Here is a 20763-nt window from a genome sequence, read left to right on the forward strand (position 1 = left end):
CCTGAAAAATGATTGGAATGTAGACAGGAGGACACATTTATTAGTTTATTTTCATGCCATTCCAATTTTCTGCCTTTTGAATGCGTACCAGGCTGTTACATGTACTATCTTGTCCATTTACTGTACTGTGCACAAAGCTCAAAATTAACATGTCTATCATCACAGACACTATTAAATAAAGGTCTTTTTGCCGGCAAGATGTGTCGTTCTCCGAGGTTATGACCATCCTAAGCTTTCTGAAAATATGTTGTGTTTATAAGCTGAATTACAAATTAGAGCTCTACACCGACTGGTAAATCAGTACTTTGTGAGCAACTGCATTGGTGGAACAGCAGAACTAAGTAGGTTAACTTATTTGATAGCTATTCATTCCGACTATGTTGAGATTACAGTCAGAAGACCTTGCTAGCTCGCCTACCATGCATGTTACGTTTCATAATACCATGAAGATTTGTGCTCTCGTAGTAATCTCCCTGGATAAATGATTTGTTGCATCCACCAAAAGCAGTGCCAATGAGTTTTTGGCCAAATTCAGAGGTGTGTGCAGAATACGTGAAGAGCAGGACTCACATGCACAGTACTGTGTAAAACGTTTCATCATGTGCAGCAGTAAAAGATCTTGGTGTAATCATACGGTAGACGCCAGTCTTTCATTTGAAACTCATGTAGACGGCCTTCTTTCACCTCAGAAATATTGCTAAGATAAGAAATATGATGTCACGACAGGATGCAGAAAAACTAATTCATGCCTTTGTTACCTCTAGGTTGGATTATTGTAACGCCTTACTGTCTGGATGTTCCAGCATGTGCATAAAGAAGCTCCAGTTAGTCCCGAATGCAGAACCAGAAGATATGACCGCATCACTCCTATCTTATTCACACTGCATTGGCTCCAAATTAAATTTCACATTGATGATAAAATTGACTTATAAAGCGCTGAATGTTCTCACACCGCAGTAACTGAGCAAACTTCTGAACTTTTATGACCAGCCACCCCTACTTAATTCAAAAGGTGAAGGCTATTTGTTGGTACCTCAAATAGACCCTATTTTGACCAAAAATAAATTGGTTTGAAACCTGAAAACTGGTTCCCAGTTGGAACCAAAATATAATTGGTTTTTCCAGCACAAACCTTGATGATGTCAGTGGGCGTCATTAATTTGGAGAAGAAGCAGAACACAGCAATGAGAACGCAACAGAAAAGGATGCATCTTCTGAATAAAATGCACCGAAATCAAATATCTGCAATGACAGAACAAAAGTTTGCAGGTAATCAGTGCGCTCTGCCATCTCGCTACTACCGTTTACTCCCGTTGTGAATTGTGCAACGTCTTCCGTTCATGGTGCATCGTTGTTTCAACGGTTCCGCTCAAAACTGGTGAAAACGTGGACTGGCATCAAGGCTTAAAGGATCTTGAATGGAACCGGTTCAAGAACTGGAAGATTAACTGTCATAGTTATGGGCAAAGCAAGGGGCAAAGCCGTGCCTTACAAAGCACCACGATTATGGAATGGCCTTCCAAGTAGTGTTTGGGACTTAGACACAGTCTCAGTGTTTAAGTCTAGGCTGGAAACATATCTTTTGAGTCAAGCCTTTTGTTAAAAGCTTTTTGTTAGGTAAACAAGTAGAGCTGGAGGGTTCTCAGGCATGGAGTGTTTTGATAAACTGGGATCTATGGATGCTGTCGCCCCCACCCACTCTTACGCTTCCACTCAGGTTTGTCAAGGGTGGAGTGGCTGGCTGCTTTATGTCCCAGGGCTCCCTCATGTCCGTGTTACCTTCTGGCTCTCCCTCTTAGTTACTCTGTCTTAGTTCGTCTTGCTGGAGTCCCTGCTTGCACTCAGTGCAGAAAGTACACTGTTCTTAACCATTAGGTGACAACAGGCATACCTAACAACCTGTGTTTATCGCTTTCTTCCTTTCTGTCGAGTTACACATCACTCCTGAGATACCAGTGATGCTAGTCTTTCCTGCTCTCCAGATCTGCCTGATCCATCCTGATGTCCTACTTCTGGCTGGAGTTCTCATCACTTTACCCCTGCGAGGATGGCCCTATATGTACAGCCCTTGATTTCTCCTGAAGTTCTCATTGTTTTGCTCCTGTAGAGGCTGGTCCCAAGCCTAAAGATACACTTAGAAGATGGCTGTGGACACTTAAAGTGCATATTCTGGACCGATTTCGTGGTTTTTTTAATATGAAAGTATGTCCCTTTACACACTCATCCAGAAGGGTAATTTTGCACAAGGCCATCTGTCTTCAGCAGAAAAAAATAAAATAACAAAATGCGTCTGGAAAAATCCCAAGGGAGTCTGGAGCCAGATCCGTGACGTTATCTACGGAAGCGCCAGCAGGCTGCGAGAGCTTTGCACGGTTTCAGTGCACAGTCTGTGTAGACCAAGCGCTCCCATTTCTCTCTCATTGTCCGGTCTTTTGGGAAACGATAAGTACTAATCCCATCAAGATTGGTGTTGCTACACCCTCCTACGCTACATCTGTTAACCATTTTAATAATTACGCGATAACGTTGAAGAAATTTGCAGAAAACCACCAGGTCGTTTTCTCATAAACAAACCAGCGCTGACATAGGATTCAGAAGGAGGCGTCCCGCAGATGACGTCATGAAAATCAACGTTTGCCGGGAAATCCAAATGCCAAGTTTTTTCAGAGGCGGACCAATTCGCCTCAAATGGCTTGATTTCAACTGAATTTTTCTGGTATTGCGCAAGGTAAAAAAAAATTGCAGAGAATGCAGAATGTTACAGATATTTGACCAAAGTTTAATATAAAATAGGAGAATTACATTGATCTTGCTCCTGAATTTACCCGTGATATGCACTTTAACACAAACAGTTTTGCTATGATGGCTTAGGACTACAATTGCCATGAACAGTTTTGCACTCAGGTCTCGATCAATGAACAGTCGATAACGTCAACAAAATAGACTTCATGTCAAAACTAGAAAGAATTTCCTGGTTAAACAATTGCAATTTTTGACCATATAGGACACAGTCATAGAAGTGAATTATTTATAAAATCACACTATCTATCTGTTATCACCCAAATGAGGATGGGTTCCCTTTTGAGTCTGGTTCCTCTCAAGGTTTTTTCCTCATGTCGTCTCAGGGAGTTTTTCCTTGCCACCATTGCCTCAGGCTTGCTCATTAAGGAACAATTTATTAATCTCATATGATTAAAATCTGCATTTTTTTCAGTAAAGCTGCTTTGCGACAAAGTCTATCGTTAAAAGTGTTATACGAATAAATTGACTTAAAATGGGTCAGAAGAATCATGGCATGGAGTGGCAATTAGGTAGCGCGAAAAGGTTGCTGAATTTGCTGGTGTTCATCTTTGATCAAAGCTTCGGTAGCTTGTGAGCTTCGTCTTTGAGTGTGCATACCTCTTCGTCCATTAAACAATCATATCATCGCAAATGATTAAAGTCATGTAGTGCGAGTGGAGTTGGTCACTGAAATTTTCACAGTTGTGTAGTGTGCACTCAGCCTTAGACTGCCTCTGCTGTGCCTTTCCACCAAGAGAGATGAACACTGAGTTCACTCCACTCGGTCACATTAGGGACATACCAGAACTTCGAGGATATAGTAGCTAATCTGGCCTGCCATCAAACCAACCAACTACCAAAACATCAAACAGAACTGAAATGTGACAATGTCAGAGAGGACCAACCTCCAAGACAAATTGTTTACAACAGGAAAATCAACAAAGGACTAAATTTTGTTCCCCAAGGGAAGATCTACCCAAAACGTCGATCAGAACTGAATCCGCTTGATAAACGAGAGAGGAGATACAACTCTAGTCAGAAGAAAACTTGTTAAGTTGACCTAATTATTAATATGTTTGCAAAAAATTGACAATACAATGACCAAGTTTTGTGCAGAAGGTCGAGTTCTTTCAAATAAAACAATCCGAACTGAAATCCATTGAGAACTGAGGGAGGAGACACGATTTAAATGAAAAGAAGCAAAGTTGTAAACAAACTCTTTACAACAGGAAAATCAACAAACAAACGACCAAGTTTTGTTCCTCAAGGGAAGATCTACCCAAAACATCGATAAGAACTGAAATGAGAGAGGAGATACAATTCCAGTGAGAGGCCTGGAAAATTTGTTAAATTGACCTAATTGCTAACTCGTTAGCAAAAAGTTTGACAAAACAATGACCAGGTTTTGTATGGAGTGATGGGTTCTTTCAAATAAAACAATCGGAACGAAAATCCGTAAAGAACTGACAGAGGAGATGCGATTTAACCGAACTGTGGATGACGGACGACAGACAGAAAGGCTGCAACCAATATGGCCAAACTTGCCCTCGTGTGTGGGAGAACAAGAAGCTCACCACTACCACCAAAGTCGCGGTTTATCACGCTTGTAACGTGAGTACCCTGTTATACGGCAGTGAGTCCTGGGCCACCTACGCTAGTCAGGAGAAATGCTTGCACTCCTTCCACATGAGGTGTCTACGTCGCATCCTATCTACAGTGGTGCTTGAAAGTTTGTGAACCTTTTAGAATTGTCTATATTTCTGCATAAATATGACCGAAAACATCATCAGATTTTCACACAAGTCCTAAAAGTAGATAAAGAGAGCCCAGTTAAACAAATGAGACAAAAATATTATACTTGGTCATTTATTTATTGAGGAAAATGATCCGATATTACAGATCTGTCAGTGGCAAAAGTATTGTGAACCTTTGCTTTCAGTATCTGGTGTGACCCCCTTGTGCAGCAATAACTGCAATTAAACGTTTCCGGTAACTGTTGATCAGTCCTGCACACCGGCTTGGAGGAATTTTAGCTCGTTCCTCCGTACAGAACAGCTTCAACTCTGGGATGTTGGTGGGTTTCCTCACATGAGCTGCTCGCTTCAGGTTCTTCCACAACATTTCGATTGGATTAAGGTCAGGACTTTGACTTGGCCATTCCAAAACATTAACTTTATTCTTCTGTAACCATTCTTTGGTAGAACGACTTGTGTGCTTAGGGTCGTTGTCTTGCTGCATGACTCACCTTCTCTTGAGATTCAGTTCATGGACAGGTGTCCTGACATTTTCCTTTAGAATTCGCTGGTATAATTCAGAATTCATTGTTCCATCAATGACGGCAAGCCGTCCTGGCCCAGATGCAGCAAAACAGGCCCAAACCATGATACTACCACCACCATGTTTCACAGATTGGATAAAGTTTTTATGCTGGAATGTAGCGTTTTCCTTTTTTCGTTTAAACCAAAAAGTTCTATTTTGGTCTCATCCATCCACAAAACATTTTTTCAATAGACTTCTGGCTTGTCCACATGACCTTTAGCAAACTGCAGATGAGCAGCAATGTTCTTTTTGGAGAGCAGTGGCTTTCTCCTTGCAACCCTGCCATGCACACCATTGTTGTTCAGTGTTCTCCTGATGGTGGACTCATGAACAATAACATAAGCCAATGTGAGAGAGGCCTTCAGTTGCTTAGAAGTTTCCCGGGGGCCCTTTGTGACCTCGCCGATTATTACACGCCTTGCTCTTGGCGTGATCTTTGTTGGTCGACCACTCCTGGGGAGGGTAACAATGGTCTTGAATTTCCTCCATTTGTACACAATCTGTCTGACTGTGGATTGTTGGAGTCCAAACTCTTTAGAGATGGTTTTGTAACCTTTTCCAGCCTGATGAGCATCAACAACGCTTTTTCTGAGGTCCTCAGAAATCTCATTTGTTCGTGCCATGATACATTTCCACAAACATGTGTTGAGAAGATCAGACTTTGATAGATCCCTATTCTTTAAATAAAACAGGGTGCCCACTCACACCTGATTGTCATCCCATTGACTGAAAACACCTGCCTCTAATTTCACCTTCAAATTAACTAGTAATCCTAGAGGTTCATATACTTTTGCCACTGACAGGTATGTAATATTGGATAATTTTCCTCAATAAATACATGACCAAGTATAATATTTTTGTCTCATTTGTTTAACTGGGTTCTCTTTATCTACTTTTAGGACTTGTGTGAAAATCTGATGCTGTTTTCGGTCATATTTATGCAGAAATATAGACAATTCTAAAGGGTTCACAAACTTTCAAGCACCACTGTATCTCATGGACAGACAAGGTCACCAACAGCAAAGTACTTGAAAGAGCGGGCATCCCCTCAATATATGCCCTCCTTAGACAACGTAGGATGAGATGGCTGGGCCATGTACGGCGAATGGAGGATGGTCGCATCTCCAAGGACCTCCTGTATGGAGAGCTGGCATTTGGCTCAAGACCTGTCGGTAGACCAAAACTACGTTTCCGAGACGTCTGCAAGACAGACATGCTCGCAATTGGTCTCTCAATGTACGACTGGGAACGTCTCGCAGCAGAACGCAGCATTTGGAAGACAGCTTGCAGAGAGGCACTTGTAGCAGGGGAAAGTTAGTTCAGCGATGACGCCGACGCAAAAAGAGCCAGGAGAAAGGCCACTGTAAGAGCTCAATCGACAACAGCCCATGTCTGCCCTACATGCCATCGTGTCTGTCTCTCTAGGATCAGACTAGTAAGCCATCATAGGAAATGCACGAAAAGTACTTGAACGCTTGCGACCCATGCGCTTGTCATGGACTTCGTCCGACGGCTGCCGAAGAAGAAGGATGACGGACGACAGATGGCCGCCAAGCCATGGCAATGTGGTTACATCACAGCAAACTGCAGAGGGATGCCAAGCAAGGTACTAAGCTGCCTCTCTGCCTTACTAGCCCTGCCAAAACCGCGAATTACTCATAAGGCACTTCATGACATCATACTCCTAAGCCCTACAGAAAGAAGAGCCTTGTACTGTAAGGGGTATACAAGTTACCATCCTTGTTCTATTCTCTACTGTCCTCTGATGTAAACGGCGAAGGCATAGTGCTGTGTTGTATAGCAGATTATTTCAGTGTGCGCTTGCGTGTGTATGTGTCCTCACCTTGCTGACACGATCAGCATCTCGGCTGAGCTGTCTTCTCTCCTCATCCCAGCGTGTACGCGCTTCCTGTAGCTGGTGCTCCAGAGCCTGCTGGGTTTGTTTGCTCTCTTCTTTAATGGAGAACAGTGTTGTCTGTAGCTCTGCCATTGTCTAGAAGCACGCACAGACAGCGACAGACGACATGTTTGCGTGAGTGTCAATAATCTGATAAGAAGAAAACTCTGGGTCTATGAATGTTTTGATGAATAACTGGAATTTATTTTAGTAACATTGCTCGAAAGTGAGGCTATTAAATTAATGACATTTCTCAGGAGTGATGTTGTAGCATCAATGTTTAATCATATTCTTAATACGTAGCATATATTTTTAATCTGGCATGTTATGTACTTCCAGTGTGGGGAAAAAGATCTTTTAAGCAGACTGTCACAGGACTGACGAGTCTGAAATGTTGTCTGTCCATCCAAATTTCAGCCTGTCCGAATGACGGGCCAAAGGCCCGGAACAACGCGGCCGGGGGTCCGGGTCTTGCCTTAGGGCCCCGGAAGCTGAAGGGCTTTAGATGCCTGGAGATGGCTTCTCAGCTATTTCCAGGCACATTTTTGTGATCTTCAAAGGCCAAATTGCACTCGACATTAGTGGCTAATTACACTACAAATTGACTATAATTTACAAGAAAATGTCAGAAGATTCAAGAAAAACATGCTTTAGGTTACACACACAGGTCAGTTCCATGTCTAGGAAAAAGTACAGGGGCCCAAGGATGTTCCAGTTGGTGACAACTTACTGGTCCTCATATACCCCTTTTCCACCAAATCAGTTCCAGGGCTGGTTCGGGGCCAGTGCTGGTTCACAACTCGTTCAACTTGCGAGCCAGCTGAGAACCAGTTTGCTTTTCCATAGCTCGCGGTGCTAAGGGAAGCCACGTCATTACGTCGCTGTATACGTCAGTTACATCGTTGTATACGTCAGTTACGTCGCTACGTTTGCGTAAACCTTGGCGCGAATATCGAAGCAAAAACAACACGGAAGAAGCAGCAGCAGCAACAACAACAATAATAATAATGGCTGACGTCGCGTTTGTATAGCTGCTGCTTCTCGTCGCTTAAAAATGGCAATCTTTCGCGGTCTTGTTATTGTTGTTGGTCTTAACAACTCCACCCCCCAGCTGACGTAAGCGGTTCTTTCCTCTGGCCCAGCAAAGAGTTGGTGCTAGCCTGGAACCGGTTTTTCTGGCCCCAGAGCCAGTTCTTTGTCAGTGGAAACAGAAAACCCGGTTCCAAACTAAGCACTGGCCCCGAACCAGCCCTGGAACTGCTTTGGTGGAAAAGAGGCATTATACAGGTACTATAAGAACACTCATGAAACATTATGCCAACAATGACTATTTTTACATAATATGTTTATAAGAAGTCTATCAGAAATTTAGTAATTAACAACACAACTATTCTTACACCATAGAGTTAAAATTTTGAGTTCGAGATTCCAAGCAATTTTGTAACAAAATGACTCAAAACTAGACATGCTGATATCATTTGGCATCCAGACTAAAATCTGCTGGACTAGAACTTAAAAAATAGAAGAAAATAAAAACTATTAAAATATAGATCTACAGCCTACAAAGCAAATGACTGTCATTCTTCTCATGAATGAAAAAAAAAATGCACATAATAACCATTAACTGGCAGTTTGGCACTTAACCTAATACTGTACTGCAAAGTTTCATGTAAACTGAACTCTTAATCAACTGACTGGATCAATCGGATACTGGTCAACCCTAAAACACGAGTTCAACTGCACCGTGCAATAAAAACAACAGTGAATACCGAGTGCATTACTGTTGTCTTATTTAGCGTGCCACTCAGGGAGACGGAGGTGCCTGTAAGTTTTGGTGGGGCTAGGCCCTTGGGTGGCTGAGTTATGAATTTTTAAATCCCCACACGCGTGATTGGCTGGAGCGAGGGCTCGTGCTAAAGCTTTCCACGAGCCACGCTCGCTCCTGATGTCAGATCAGGCCGAGCCTGTGCTTGTTCGAAAGGTCTTGAGAAGAAGGACGCCTTTGGCAGGGCTGGGCCTTTGGGTGGCCAAGTTATGAATTTTTAAAGGCTGGCTCAAGCCAGGGCTCGTGTTAAAGATTTTCGGGGCGAATAGCGGGCCGAGCTGCGATCATAGCGGCCGCGCCTGGGCTGGTTCGAAAGGGCTCAGGGAGAGGGAGGTACCTTGAATTTTGGTGGGGCAAGGACAATCGGTGGCTGAGTTATGAATTATTAAAGTCATGCCTGCGGGGACCCCGTTTCACAGGCCGTGTTTCGCCCAGTGTAACATTTGGAAGGAAATTAGAAGTAGATTTGACCCATATCGTTACAATTTTTCATGGGCCATCCAGTTTGATGCTTTTGCAATACAGACGGACAAATGCGAAAATTACCGGTATATGTCCACCGGTCCGGACTTATTTCCCACACTGTGCTACTTCTCAGATGGTTGGAAGAAATTTGAATTTTTGAAAAGTATTGTTACTTTCTGTTCTTGTGTTACTTCAGATTTCGTATGGTCACCGACTGTATATAAATGTTGTTCCTCTATTCAACTTACATAAGCTTTGGAAGACTGCTGGGACTGAACAGGAATCTATAAATGTCCATCAAGAGAGGCGGTAAAAAGAGAAGAGGCTGAAAAGGACGGAAAGAGCACCTCAAATTCTTAAACATGTGGCTTGGGTAGATGTTTAAAGGAGAGAAGTTGAGGAAAGGCAAATGGGAGCCAGAGGCAGCTGCTTTGGGCTAGACAGAGGATTGTTTATTGTGTGCAAACTTTGAGCAGGAATGATTTGCTTGAAATCCGCTCGTTGTGTGGGAGTAGGGAGTGAACACTTTAGAGCAACCACAGAGCGAGAGATTAGACTTATTTTGTCAGTGGGTGGACCACATGAAAGCGACAAACGGTCCATTATTATGGTAACATCAGTTCCCTCGGTAATAATTATTTTGCCATATAGATTCCCGCATCTAGTCTTCAGCCTGGAGGCGCACACTCATCCCTCCTTTCTTGTTATTCCTGTATCTTTCCTCTGATATTTAGGCCCTTTCGAGTGTAATTGCCTCGGCTCGCCTTCTGTAATTTCACAGCCGCTGTTTAGGCTGGGAGTAAACACGCTTCCTGCTGAAGCTGAATGAGTTGTGTTGTCACTCCACAGCTTGATGACTGTGCGTCTTAATGCCGGCTAACCAGGACTTAAGCGAGTAGGCGGGTCGAAATAACGATTCCTGTTAGACACCAGTAAAAGCAAATCACCATTGATGTGCATTGGGAACTATTTGATACGTTTCATCTCCGGTGCTCATCATTCTAACCATAGCACCTGAATAAAGTAAAATCATCTCTCGCTGTGAACGACCCATCGCGTCTGACTGATAAAACTGCCAGGCCCAGTTATTCCACTGCAAATGACGCAGACCCAGTGGCCTATTTTGCTCGGACAGCATCTTTTCTGAGCTTCATCTCAATGCTAATGATTAGCTAGAAAGCTGCAAATGATGACAGGGTCAAATGCGAGTTGAAAACCGGTCTCCTTTGCATGACCTGGATTTGCCAACTAGACACTGATTAAAAAGGTTCAGGAAAAGTCAAGAGTACTCTCAGCACAAGTCATGCTGACCTTTACACTAATGTACAGTACCAGGCAAAATTTTGGACACACCTACTTATTCATACGATTTTCTCTATCGTTCTGCATCGTAGAACAAGACATCAAAACTATGAAACAACATATGGAACATGTCTAATAATATGTCGTAAACAAACAAAAATGTAAAAAAAAACCCAAAATGTTCCATATTGTAGTTTCTTCAAAGTATCCAGCGTTTACCTTGATGACGCTTTGCACGCTATTGGCATGATCTTAACCAGCTTCATGAGGTCGTCACCTGGAACGCTTTTCAATTAACAGGTGCCTCGTCCAAAGTTAATTAGTGCAATTTCTTGCCTTCTTAATGTGTTTGAGATCAAACAGTACAAATCAGTGTTGTAGTCGAGTCACTAAACCTCGAGTACGAGTCAAGTCCGAGTCATTAAAGAAAATTTCGAGTCGAGTCCGAGAACAAGACTCCACCCGCACCATTTGACGGTGGCTGTTGCTGCCTTTATCTGAAAGCGTCTCTGGTGCTATGTTGGACTAACGTTCCTGCTTGACTGCACCATTTTAGTTCATAGGCTACAGATAAAAAGCTTGTTTGTCGCTCAGCAAGCCCCGCCCACTATCAACAGGGCAAATAACATGAGCGAGGGTTAACACTAGCTAGTTCATCGCTCAGCAAGCAACAGAGCAATGACCATAGCGTGTCACTTCCTTCTCCGGGTGGAGTCTTGCCAAATGACGATTGAAGTTCGAGGTTGTCCCCGTCGTCTCCTCGATAGTTCTTCTACATATGGAACACACAGCAGTGCATTTTTTCCCACTGCACGAGAAGTCTGTATAAGCAAAGCGGACAATCCTAGGGGCGTTCTCTCCAGGCATTTTAGCGCCATTAACGTTAGCTTGTTCCTGAACATGGTGTATGAACAGGTGAATGTGCATCGTCTTGCACGAAATTAGTATAAAAATTAATGTAGATATAAATATCTTATGCCAAATTATTATAGCATGGTACAAAAAAAAATCAAGAAGAACTCCGAGTCCTCGTCTCTAATTTACAAGTCTGAATACAGTTAGGGTGTTTTCACACTTGGTCCCTTTCAGCCATCCAACCGAACTCAGATCGATGACTCAGCACTTTTTGCGCATATGTGAACACTCCAACCATACCCAGACCCCTTTAAAGCGAACCGAACTGAGACCACCTCAGGAGGTGGTCTCAGTACGGTTCGCTAAAAATCAACGGTACGGTTCGCCTAATCTGCGCATTATGAACAAAAAGCGCACCGGGTTCACTTCGCCTTTTTCACTGTAGTTTAACCTTCTTCGTTTGCTGTAGTTGGTCACGTGACTGTAGCAGGGAAACTCAACTTCCTTTTGGAACTTACCACAGCCGCTGGAATACATTTATTTTCCTTAATCCGCACTATTTTGATCAAAGAATACAGCAGGGCAAGCATGGCAGCAGACATTTTGATTCAAGAGAAAATTACCCAGAATTCCGTGCACTGGGGGTCTGAGGGCTCTAGAGGACCTGGTGTGAACAGAAAGAGGACTGAGGCCCCATCAAAGCTTAACTGGACCAGAATGAGAACCCAGTCCTCTTTGTAATAAATTCACAGTGTGAACACAAAAAGAACCGAGTTCTTTTTCTATTGGTCCACTTTTTGGTCCACTTAAAGAGGACTGAGTCTGGTTCCTTTAATGGGGACCAGGTGTGAAAACACCCTTAATGCACGAGTCCGAGTCAAGTCACGAGTCCTTAAATAGGGCACGAGTCAGACTCGAGTACTACAAGCCTGATAAAAACGCAGTAAACGGCCCTATTCCACAACTGTAGTAATCCATATTATGTCAAGAACCGTTCGACTAAGTAAAGAGAAACGACATCCATCATTACTTTAAGACGTGACGTGCCTTTTAATTCATAAAAATCAAGGAAAAAAAAATCACTGAATTAGAAGGTGTCCAAACTTTTGACTGGTACTGTATAGTCCGGTGCATGTTTAACTTGGTTATTAGAAGAAGAAGGAAACCTTTATTTGTCACATGCGCACTTCAAGCACAGTGAAACTCATCCTCTGCATTTAACCCATCTGAAGCAGTGAACACACATGTGCGCACACACCCAGAGCAGTGAGCAGCCGCACTACAGCGCCCGGGGAGCAGTCAGGGGTTAAGCACTTTGCTCAAGGGCACTTCAGTCCAAGGCCGCCCCACGTTAACCTAACTGCATGTCTTTGGACTTGCAGTTAGGTTAAACCGGAGCACCCGGAGAACATGCAAACTCCATACAGAAAGGCCTCCGCCGGCCACTGGGCTCGAACCCAGAACCTTCTTGCTGTGAGGTGACCGTGCTAACCACTACACCACTGTGCCACCCTTTATTTTATTTATTTTAAAGATCCACGTGAAACTGGATTGCCCTGGGCAAATAGGAAAGCTATTTCTTGATAAGGGGGCAAGTGAGATTTAAAGAAAAAAAAAATGGACCAGGGTGTGTTAACATCAGATAATCATCATCATCATCATCATAATAATAATAATAATAATAATAATAGTTATGCTAAATCCTACACAATGTTTAGTGTGCAGGAGGTGCATTTTATCAGATTTAACCAAAGCCTGCTTTCCCACAAAGGTGCAGCAGAGGGAAAAGAGATGTGTTTGTTCAGCTTATGACAATTTTGAGCCTTTGAAAAAAAAAAAAGTTGGGGGGAGGAGATTAATGACTTGCGGTTCTTTCTACAGAAACATTGCATGAGACAAAAGATGGGCAAGCGTCCGCAAACCCTGACTCGTACACACTTGCACACTTTTTTTTTTTGTCGGCTATTGTGTAACTTAATAGGCTGACGATTTCACACATCTGCTCGTCAACCTTACATTGAACCCTGTGTGTTTTGGGGTGGGGTGAAGGGGTTCTCAAATGTAGTGAAAGAGGAGAAGGAGGGGACAAAAATACAACAAGAAAGGCTTGAGAGTTAGGTAATGAGGGGGCAATTATGTCAGATGAAAATGCCATTGGATTTTGCAGCCTTGCAATGGGAAGAAATTACCTTTCTCTCTCTCCTTTGGAACATAAACAGTTCACAGGAGTTCAGTCAGTGTGTGTTAACCCGTGCGAGCTCGCACACAAAGAAGGATGCGTGGAATAGAGGAGGTGAAGAATTGAGAAGATCTAAGCTTTAGCACAGAACCCACAGCTTGATTCATGAGCAGAGAGGAGAACCCAGGCTGAGTTTCTTTCACAGCGTTCAGTTTGAACAGATTAACTCTAATGTTAACCACATGGCTGGCGGGGGTGGACGTTCGAACAACACGCATAACAGCATGTCGGAATGGAAAGCAAAAACAAAGATCAATGTACACGTTTCTGGTGATGGAGGATATTCATTTTTATTTTTTGCTTTTCTTCGACACTACGTACTATAATTACATCATAAGCCTGATATGGATTGGACTCGACCGTAGAGAGGTGGGGTAATATAATTAGTACAGGTGTATCGCCGGGATCTGAGTCCGTATGAATTTTTCTGACAGAATCTGCACTCTCACATCTGGAACAAGATCAGCTGTGAGCTACTGCTCAATTATGTATCCCCCCCACCCCTGCTCTCGCTTATATCAGAATGCAAGCAATCGAAGGAATAGGACACTTATTATGAATGTTGACTTAAACAAATAATTAACCCTGAAACAAGGAAGTAAAGAGCAGTGTCTCTCCCCAGGGATTTCAAACAGCGTTCTAGTAAACTGGCATTTTGAAATAGCATTTTGCTTCTTGAAATAGCGTCAAAATGTTTCGTAAAGACATTTCAGTCGGTAAACAGGAAGTCGATGTGCGACAGACCTGAAAACGGTATACACGGTATAGAACCCCAAGCTGAAGCTCGGTACCAAATATCAAGCAGTTGTGATTTGTAGTTGCTGAGAAAAGTGTGATGAAAATTTTGTAAATCCACGCTATATGTTTCATAAATACTGTACATTCAGTCGGTAAACAGGAAGTCGATGTGCGACAGACCTGAAAACGGTATACACGGTATAGAACCCCAAGCTGAAGCTCGGTACCAAATATCAAGCAGTTGTGATTTGTAGTTGCCGAGAAAAATGTTACGAAAATGTTGTAAATCCACGCTATATGTTTCATAAATACATTCAGTTGGTAAACAGGAAGTCGATGTGCGACAGACCTGAAAACGGTATACATGGTATAGAACCCCAAGCTGAAGCTCGGTACCAAATATCAAGCAGTTGTGATTTGTAGTTGCTGAGAAAAATGTTACGAAAATTTTGTAAATCCACGCTGTACGTTTCGTAAATACATTCAGTCAGTAAACAAGAAGTTGATGTGCAACAGACCTGAAAACAGTATGCACGGTATAGAACCCCAAGTTGAAGTTTGGTACAAAGTAGCTATAATTTGTAGTTGCTGAGAAAAAGGGTGTTTCAGGCGGACGGAGATAAGGACGAATAGACAGAGCTAAACCAGTATACACCCCGTCCTTCGGAGCAGGGGTATAAATACAATAAGGGGAAATAAGTACTGTTATTCAATATACTTCCAGTTCTTTGCCAAATTAGACCAGGTGTCATTATGAAGGAATTATTACTGGATGGGACAAATTTACGCAGCGATCTGCAATCATGGTGAAGGAGCTTTCTAAAGTTTTCAGGGACAAAATTATTAAACCATACTCAAACTAAAAAAAAAAGCTATGGGGTCATAGCAAAGACCTAAAACGTCCCTGTCAATACACCTGGTTCAATAACACGCAGATAGAAATGTTCACGGAACCACAACTAGTCGTTCCTGTACAGGTGCAATGCAATATTTCACAATGCACTCTCAGACCAGTGATGAGGAAGGTGAGAAAGAAGCTAGCAGTCACTCAATTAAGAGAGAAAAAAAAAAAAGAGTTGCAGGACATCCTGAAAGCAGCAGGAACACCAGTTACCCAGAGAACAATGAACTGCACTGCAGTCACCTGTTTCGAGGCTCTGTTAAAAAAAGAAGCACGTAGATGTGTGCCTGAAAGCATTTCGAGAAACCAGATTTTTTTTTGAAACAAAAGACAAAAAAATTGAACATGGCAGGAATAATTCAGCTTGGTGTGTTTAGAGAAAGAAAGGTTGTGCTGCTGATCCCTACAGAAGTATAAAGGTGGGAACATCATATGAGGCTGCTTTACTGCAAATGGTACAGGGGCATATGATATGATATACCATCGAAGGAATCCTGAATGGAGTTACGTTCCAGGAAGCCTGAGGTTAGAGAAGCAGCCTTGGGCCCAAAGGGTTGCCGGTTCGATTCCCAGGACCGGCAGGAAAAATGTTAGGGGAGTTGAGTGAATGAACAGCACTTTCCCTTCCCTCTGTATCATGGCTGAAGTGCCATGATAGCAAGGCACCGAACCCTCAACTGCTCCCCGGGCGCTGCTCGGGGTACATGTACAGTTGTGCTTGAAAGTTTGTGAACCCTTTAGAATTTTCTATATTTCTGCATAAATATGACCTAAAACAGCATCAGATTTTCACACAAGTCCTAAAAGTAGATAAAAAGAACCCAGTTAAACAAATGAGACAAAAATATTATACTTGGTCATTTATTTATTGAGGAAACTGATCCAATATTACATATCTGTGAGTGGCAAAAGTATGTGAACCTCTCAGATTAGCAGTTAATTTGAAGGTGAAATTCGAGTCAGGTGTTTTCAATCAATGGGATGACAATCAGGTGTGAGTGGGCACCCTGTTTTATTTAAAGAACAGGGATCTATCAAAGTCTGATCTTCACAACACGTTTGTGGAAGTGTATCATGGCACGAACAAAGGAGATTTCAGATTTCTGAGGACCTCAGAAAAAGCGTTGTTGATGCTCATCAGGCTGGAAAAGGTTACAAAACCATCTCTAAAGAGTTTGGACTCCAACAATCCACAGTCAGACAGTCTGTGTACAAATGGAGGAAATTCAAGACCATTGTTACCCTCCCCAGGAGTGGTCGACCAACAAAGATCACTCCAAGAGCAAGGCGTGTAATAATCGGCGAGGTCACAAAGGACCCCCGGGAAACTTCTAAGCAACTGAAGGCCTCTCTCACATTGGCTTATGTTATTGTTCATGAGTCTACCATCAGGAGAACACTGAACAACAATGGTGTGCATGGCAGGGTTGCAAGGAGAAAGCCACTGCTCTCCAAAAAGAACATTGCTGCTTGTCTGCAATTTGCTAAAGATCACATGGACAAGCCAGAAGGCTATTGGAAAAACGTTTTGTGGATGGATGAGACCAAAATAGAACTTTTTGGTTTAAATGAGAAACATTATGTTTGGAGAAAGGAAAACACTGCATTCCAGCAAAAGAACCTTATCCCATCTGTGAAACATGGTGATGGTAGTATCATGGTTTGGGCCTGTTTTGCTGCATCTGGGCCAGGACGGCTTATCATCATTGATGGAACAATGAATTCTGAATTATACCAGCAAATTCTAAAGGAAAATGTCAGGATATCTGTCCATGAACTAAATCTCAAGAGAAGGTGGGTCATGCAGCAAGACAACGACCCTAAGCACACAAGTCGTTCTACCAAGGAATGGTTAAAGAAGAATAAAGTGAATGTTTTGGAATGGCCAAGTCAAAGTCCTGACCTTAATCCAATCAAAAATGTTGTGGAAGGACCTGAAGCGAGCAGTTCACGTGAGGAAACCCACCAACATCCCAGAGTTGAAGCTGTTCTGTACAGAGGAATGGGCTAAAATTCCTCCAAGCCGGTGTGCAGGACTGATCAACAGTGACCAGAAATGTTTAGTTGCAGTTATTGCTGCACAAGGGGGTCACACCAGATACTGAAAGCAAAGGTTCACATATTTTTGCCACTCACAGATATGTAATGTTGGATCATTTTCCTCAATAAATAAATGACCAAGTATAATATTTTTGTCTCATTTGTTTAACTGGGTTCTCTTTATCTACTTTTAGGACTTGTGTGAAAATCTGATGATGTTTTAGGTCATATTTATGCAGAAATATAGAAAATTCTAAAGGGTTCACAAACGTTCAAGCACCACTGTATGTGCTCATTGCTCACTTGTGCGTGCATGTGTGTGTTCGCTGCTTCAGACGGGTCAAATGCAGAGGGGGAATTTCGCTGTACTTGAGTGCGCATGTGACAAATAAAAGCTTCTTTGAAAAAAAAAAAGAAGAAAAATAATAATAGAGGAGCATTTAATCTCGTCAGCCACACAACCGAATCTGGGGAGAAGATGGACGTTTCAAATAGCTGACGACCCGAAACGTACAGCTAGAATATCTCAAAGACGTGGCATGGCTGATCCCCTGATTTGAATTCCATGGACTTGAAATTGTGAGTCCATCAGAGGGAGCCTCGTAACCTTGGGAAACTGAAGACGATGTGCCAGGTGGAACGGGCCAAAACTGAACCACAATACTGTAAAAGCCTAATTACTTCATTCCAAAGACGTCTTGAAGCTGTAATTGCCAACAATGACTTTTCAACAAAGGAATAATTTGCATAATCTGTGGCGTCTGAATACATTCATCACCTTCATTCATATTTATAAGTCTAAAGACATTGTGTGTGCAATTTTGAAGTGGATATTTGCGCTGGGAGTATATTAAATGGCAAAGCCAAAACTGTCCACATACGTATGTATTTCTCCTCACTGTACTGTAACGTTTTACCTTCTATACATGAGCAACAGAAATAATCCCAGGTATATATCTCATCCAATCTGACATGTTCATAATGTTTCCATTATATCCAGTAAGACGAGACGTTTTGTGCTTTGTCTTTAGTATAAAGACACTCAAGGAAGCGCTCACTCTTTTGGTTACATTAAGGCCCTGTCCACACGGCAACGGATTCAGGTGAATCTGATAAAATTGTTTATCGTTTCGGCCTGGCGTCCACACAGCACCGGCGTTTTGGGTGCCCCAAAACGAAATTTTTTGAGAACGGGTCCCAGAGTGGAAAAATCTGGCAACGGCGCCGTTGCGAAGTCATCTGGATGAGTAGAACGGATTTGTTTACGATGACGTCACAACCACATGACTGTCAGTGCTTCACGCCGGGTAGAAGTGTAACGAACTCGATGCGAGTTGTCAACAAATCCTATAACTAGTCCAAACACTGCGGAAGCAGTAACCAAAACCGCGCACCGCCCGTGCGCTTTCCAAAAACAAAACCAATCCCGCCAGCAAAAATAGGAAAAAAAGGAGCGATCTCACCTCTTCAGATGTTGGTTAAAGTCCGACAATACATTCCTCAAAAAGGGCGTAGAAGAACAAAGTAATCCATCAACGTGTAGCATTCAATTTATTCCGGACCATTAAAAAATTCTGGAGGATATCAGAATGTTGGCGTACCGGCTTCCATCTACCCCCATTCATTCCTCTCTCTCTCCATCTACCCCCATTCATTCCTCTTTCCGCGTCTTTCGTTTTACGCTACTGATTAATAATCAAAACTTTATGTGGCTGATGCTACAGAAGAAGGGGTTTATGCGCATGCGTCTACTTCTTCTATTGTTCTGGTGTCTCCGATGGGACCGTCTTACAGCGCACCTAGAGGTGTGGCATGTGTATTGCATCGTTTTCAGCAAGCGTTCCGTTGCCATATGGACCTGAAATGTAACTGATCCATTGCCCATGTGGACGCGATATTTTTTTTTAAAAAAAAATCTCGTTGCCGTGTGGATGTAGCCTAAAATGAGGTGTAGGTAGACGCTCCCATCTCCGTGATTTATATAGAAATCTTATTCCGTCTGAACAGTACTTTCAGACAACAACACTGCAGACATTAAGGCATGCAGAGAAGAGCAGAAATAGAGGAGATCTGAATGAATCATGACTCTGCATTCATATATTATATTTAAATAATATTGGCTGGCTTTTTTTCGTGGTCCATCAGGTATATTCCGTTCAGCTAGCATGATATTGAACGAGTCGAAGAAGAGTAGCTGAATGGAATATATTTGATAGACCACGAAAAAAAGCCAGCCATTATTATTATTATTATTATTATACAAACACACTTCATACCAGCATCCTTGAAGGCCAATGCTAGCTCACCCGCAACTCATTGCTGTTAGCACGGCAGTCCAGTTAGCTTCCAGCTGGTGTAGCAGTAGTGTTAGCGAAGGCTGATGCTAGCTTACCCGCGACTCGGTGCTGTTAGTGCGGCAGTCCAGTTCCCTTCTAGCTGGCGTAGTGTTAGCGCAGGCCAATGCTAGCACAGTCAAGCCGAATATTTACTTAGCTACTTTTAAAATCGACAACTACACACAACGGCGCGACCTGGCAGCCAAAATTCTCTCAAAATCTCGCGGTCATGTTTGTTTACAAATTGTCACAGTCGCTTGCTAGCGCAGAAGTTTTACATCTCTGACGTGTCTCTTTTCCAGGTTTTCGATGTCCGTTGGCATGTTTTTCTCTTGTAAATACGTGTGAAGAATATATAACGAACTTTGGTAGCCTTTCGGATGTTCAGCGCGTCTTTAATTTCAGTTTTCAATTTATTTATTTCGTGCTTAAACGTAGCACTGGATTAGCCTCGTCCTGTCTCTTTCCCGACAGACAAAGGAATGATTGTGCGCATGCACAGCAGAAAAGTTGTGTCATTGGATCTTTGCATGAGCTCCGATGTGTGACGTCACGTTGTCTTGACAACGTGCAATATTGCACGCTCATTCCCCATTGGGGAGAGTGGTGTAATCCATGGAGGACAATATTGTGATATGATAACAATATTGCATGCTATCAATAAACCTACTAGAAGGGAATAGAATACATGTTTTTATTCCATGGAAAAAGTGGCCCGTATGTATAATAATTATATATTATATGGACACGAGTGTTTTATTGGGAAATACACCACTCATATTTCTCATATGAGCTATATCCGGGACACTGAGAACTACAACCGAGACATATTTTTCACGATCCTCACTCATGAAGAAATCGATGAATTGTTTTGATAAATTTGGGTACTTTTCGTTTGTGAATGCCACAGAAAATCACACGTTGGCTTGAAGGTATGACGTTTATCTTCTCGTGCTGAAAAACTCATTTTTCATACAAAATACATCGCGAATCTGAGTGACGTATTTCCTGATATTTCGCTCCGATGATGCCACTTCCAGTCTTTTCCCACTGACTAGACGTGCG

The 20763-nt window shown here is 42.6% G+C and overlaps 1 protein-coding gene across 14 annotated transcripts in view; it reads right to left on the reverse strand.

Annotated features, from left to right (window-relative positions):
- The window catches only part of cep112 (centrosomal protein 112), a 507564-nt gene that overhangs the window by 81553 nt on the left and 405248 nt on the right, over positions 1–20763 (reverse strand). For all 14 annotated transcript variants that reach the window (XM_060901361.1, XM_060901366.1, XM_060901363.1 and 11 more), the window contains one exon: positions 6944–7093. In XM_060901361.1, coding sequence (XP_060757344.1) covers positions 6944–7093 — 150 coding nt within the window. The remainder of the gene's footprint in view (positions 1–6943; positions 7094–20763) is intronic.

The sequence above is a fragment of the Neoarius graeffei genome, chromosome 20 (genome assembly GCF_027579695.1).
Source record: "Neoarius graeffei isolate fNeoGra1 chromosome 20, fNeoGra1.pri, whole genome shotgun sequence".
NCBI lineage: Eukaryota > Metazoa > Chordata > Actinopteri > Siluriformes > Ariidae > Neoarius > Neoarius graeffei.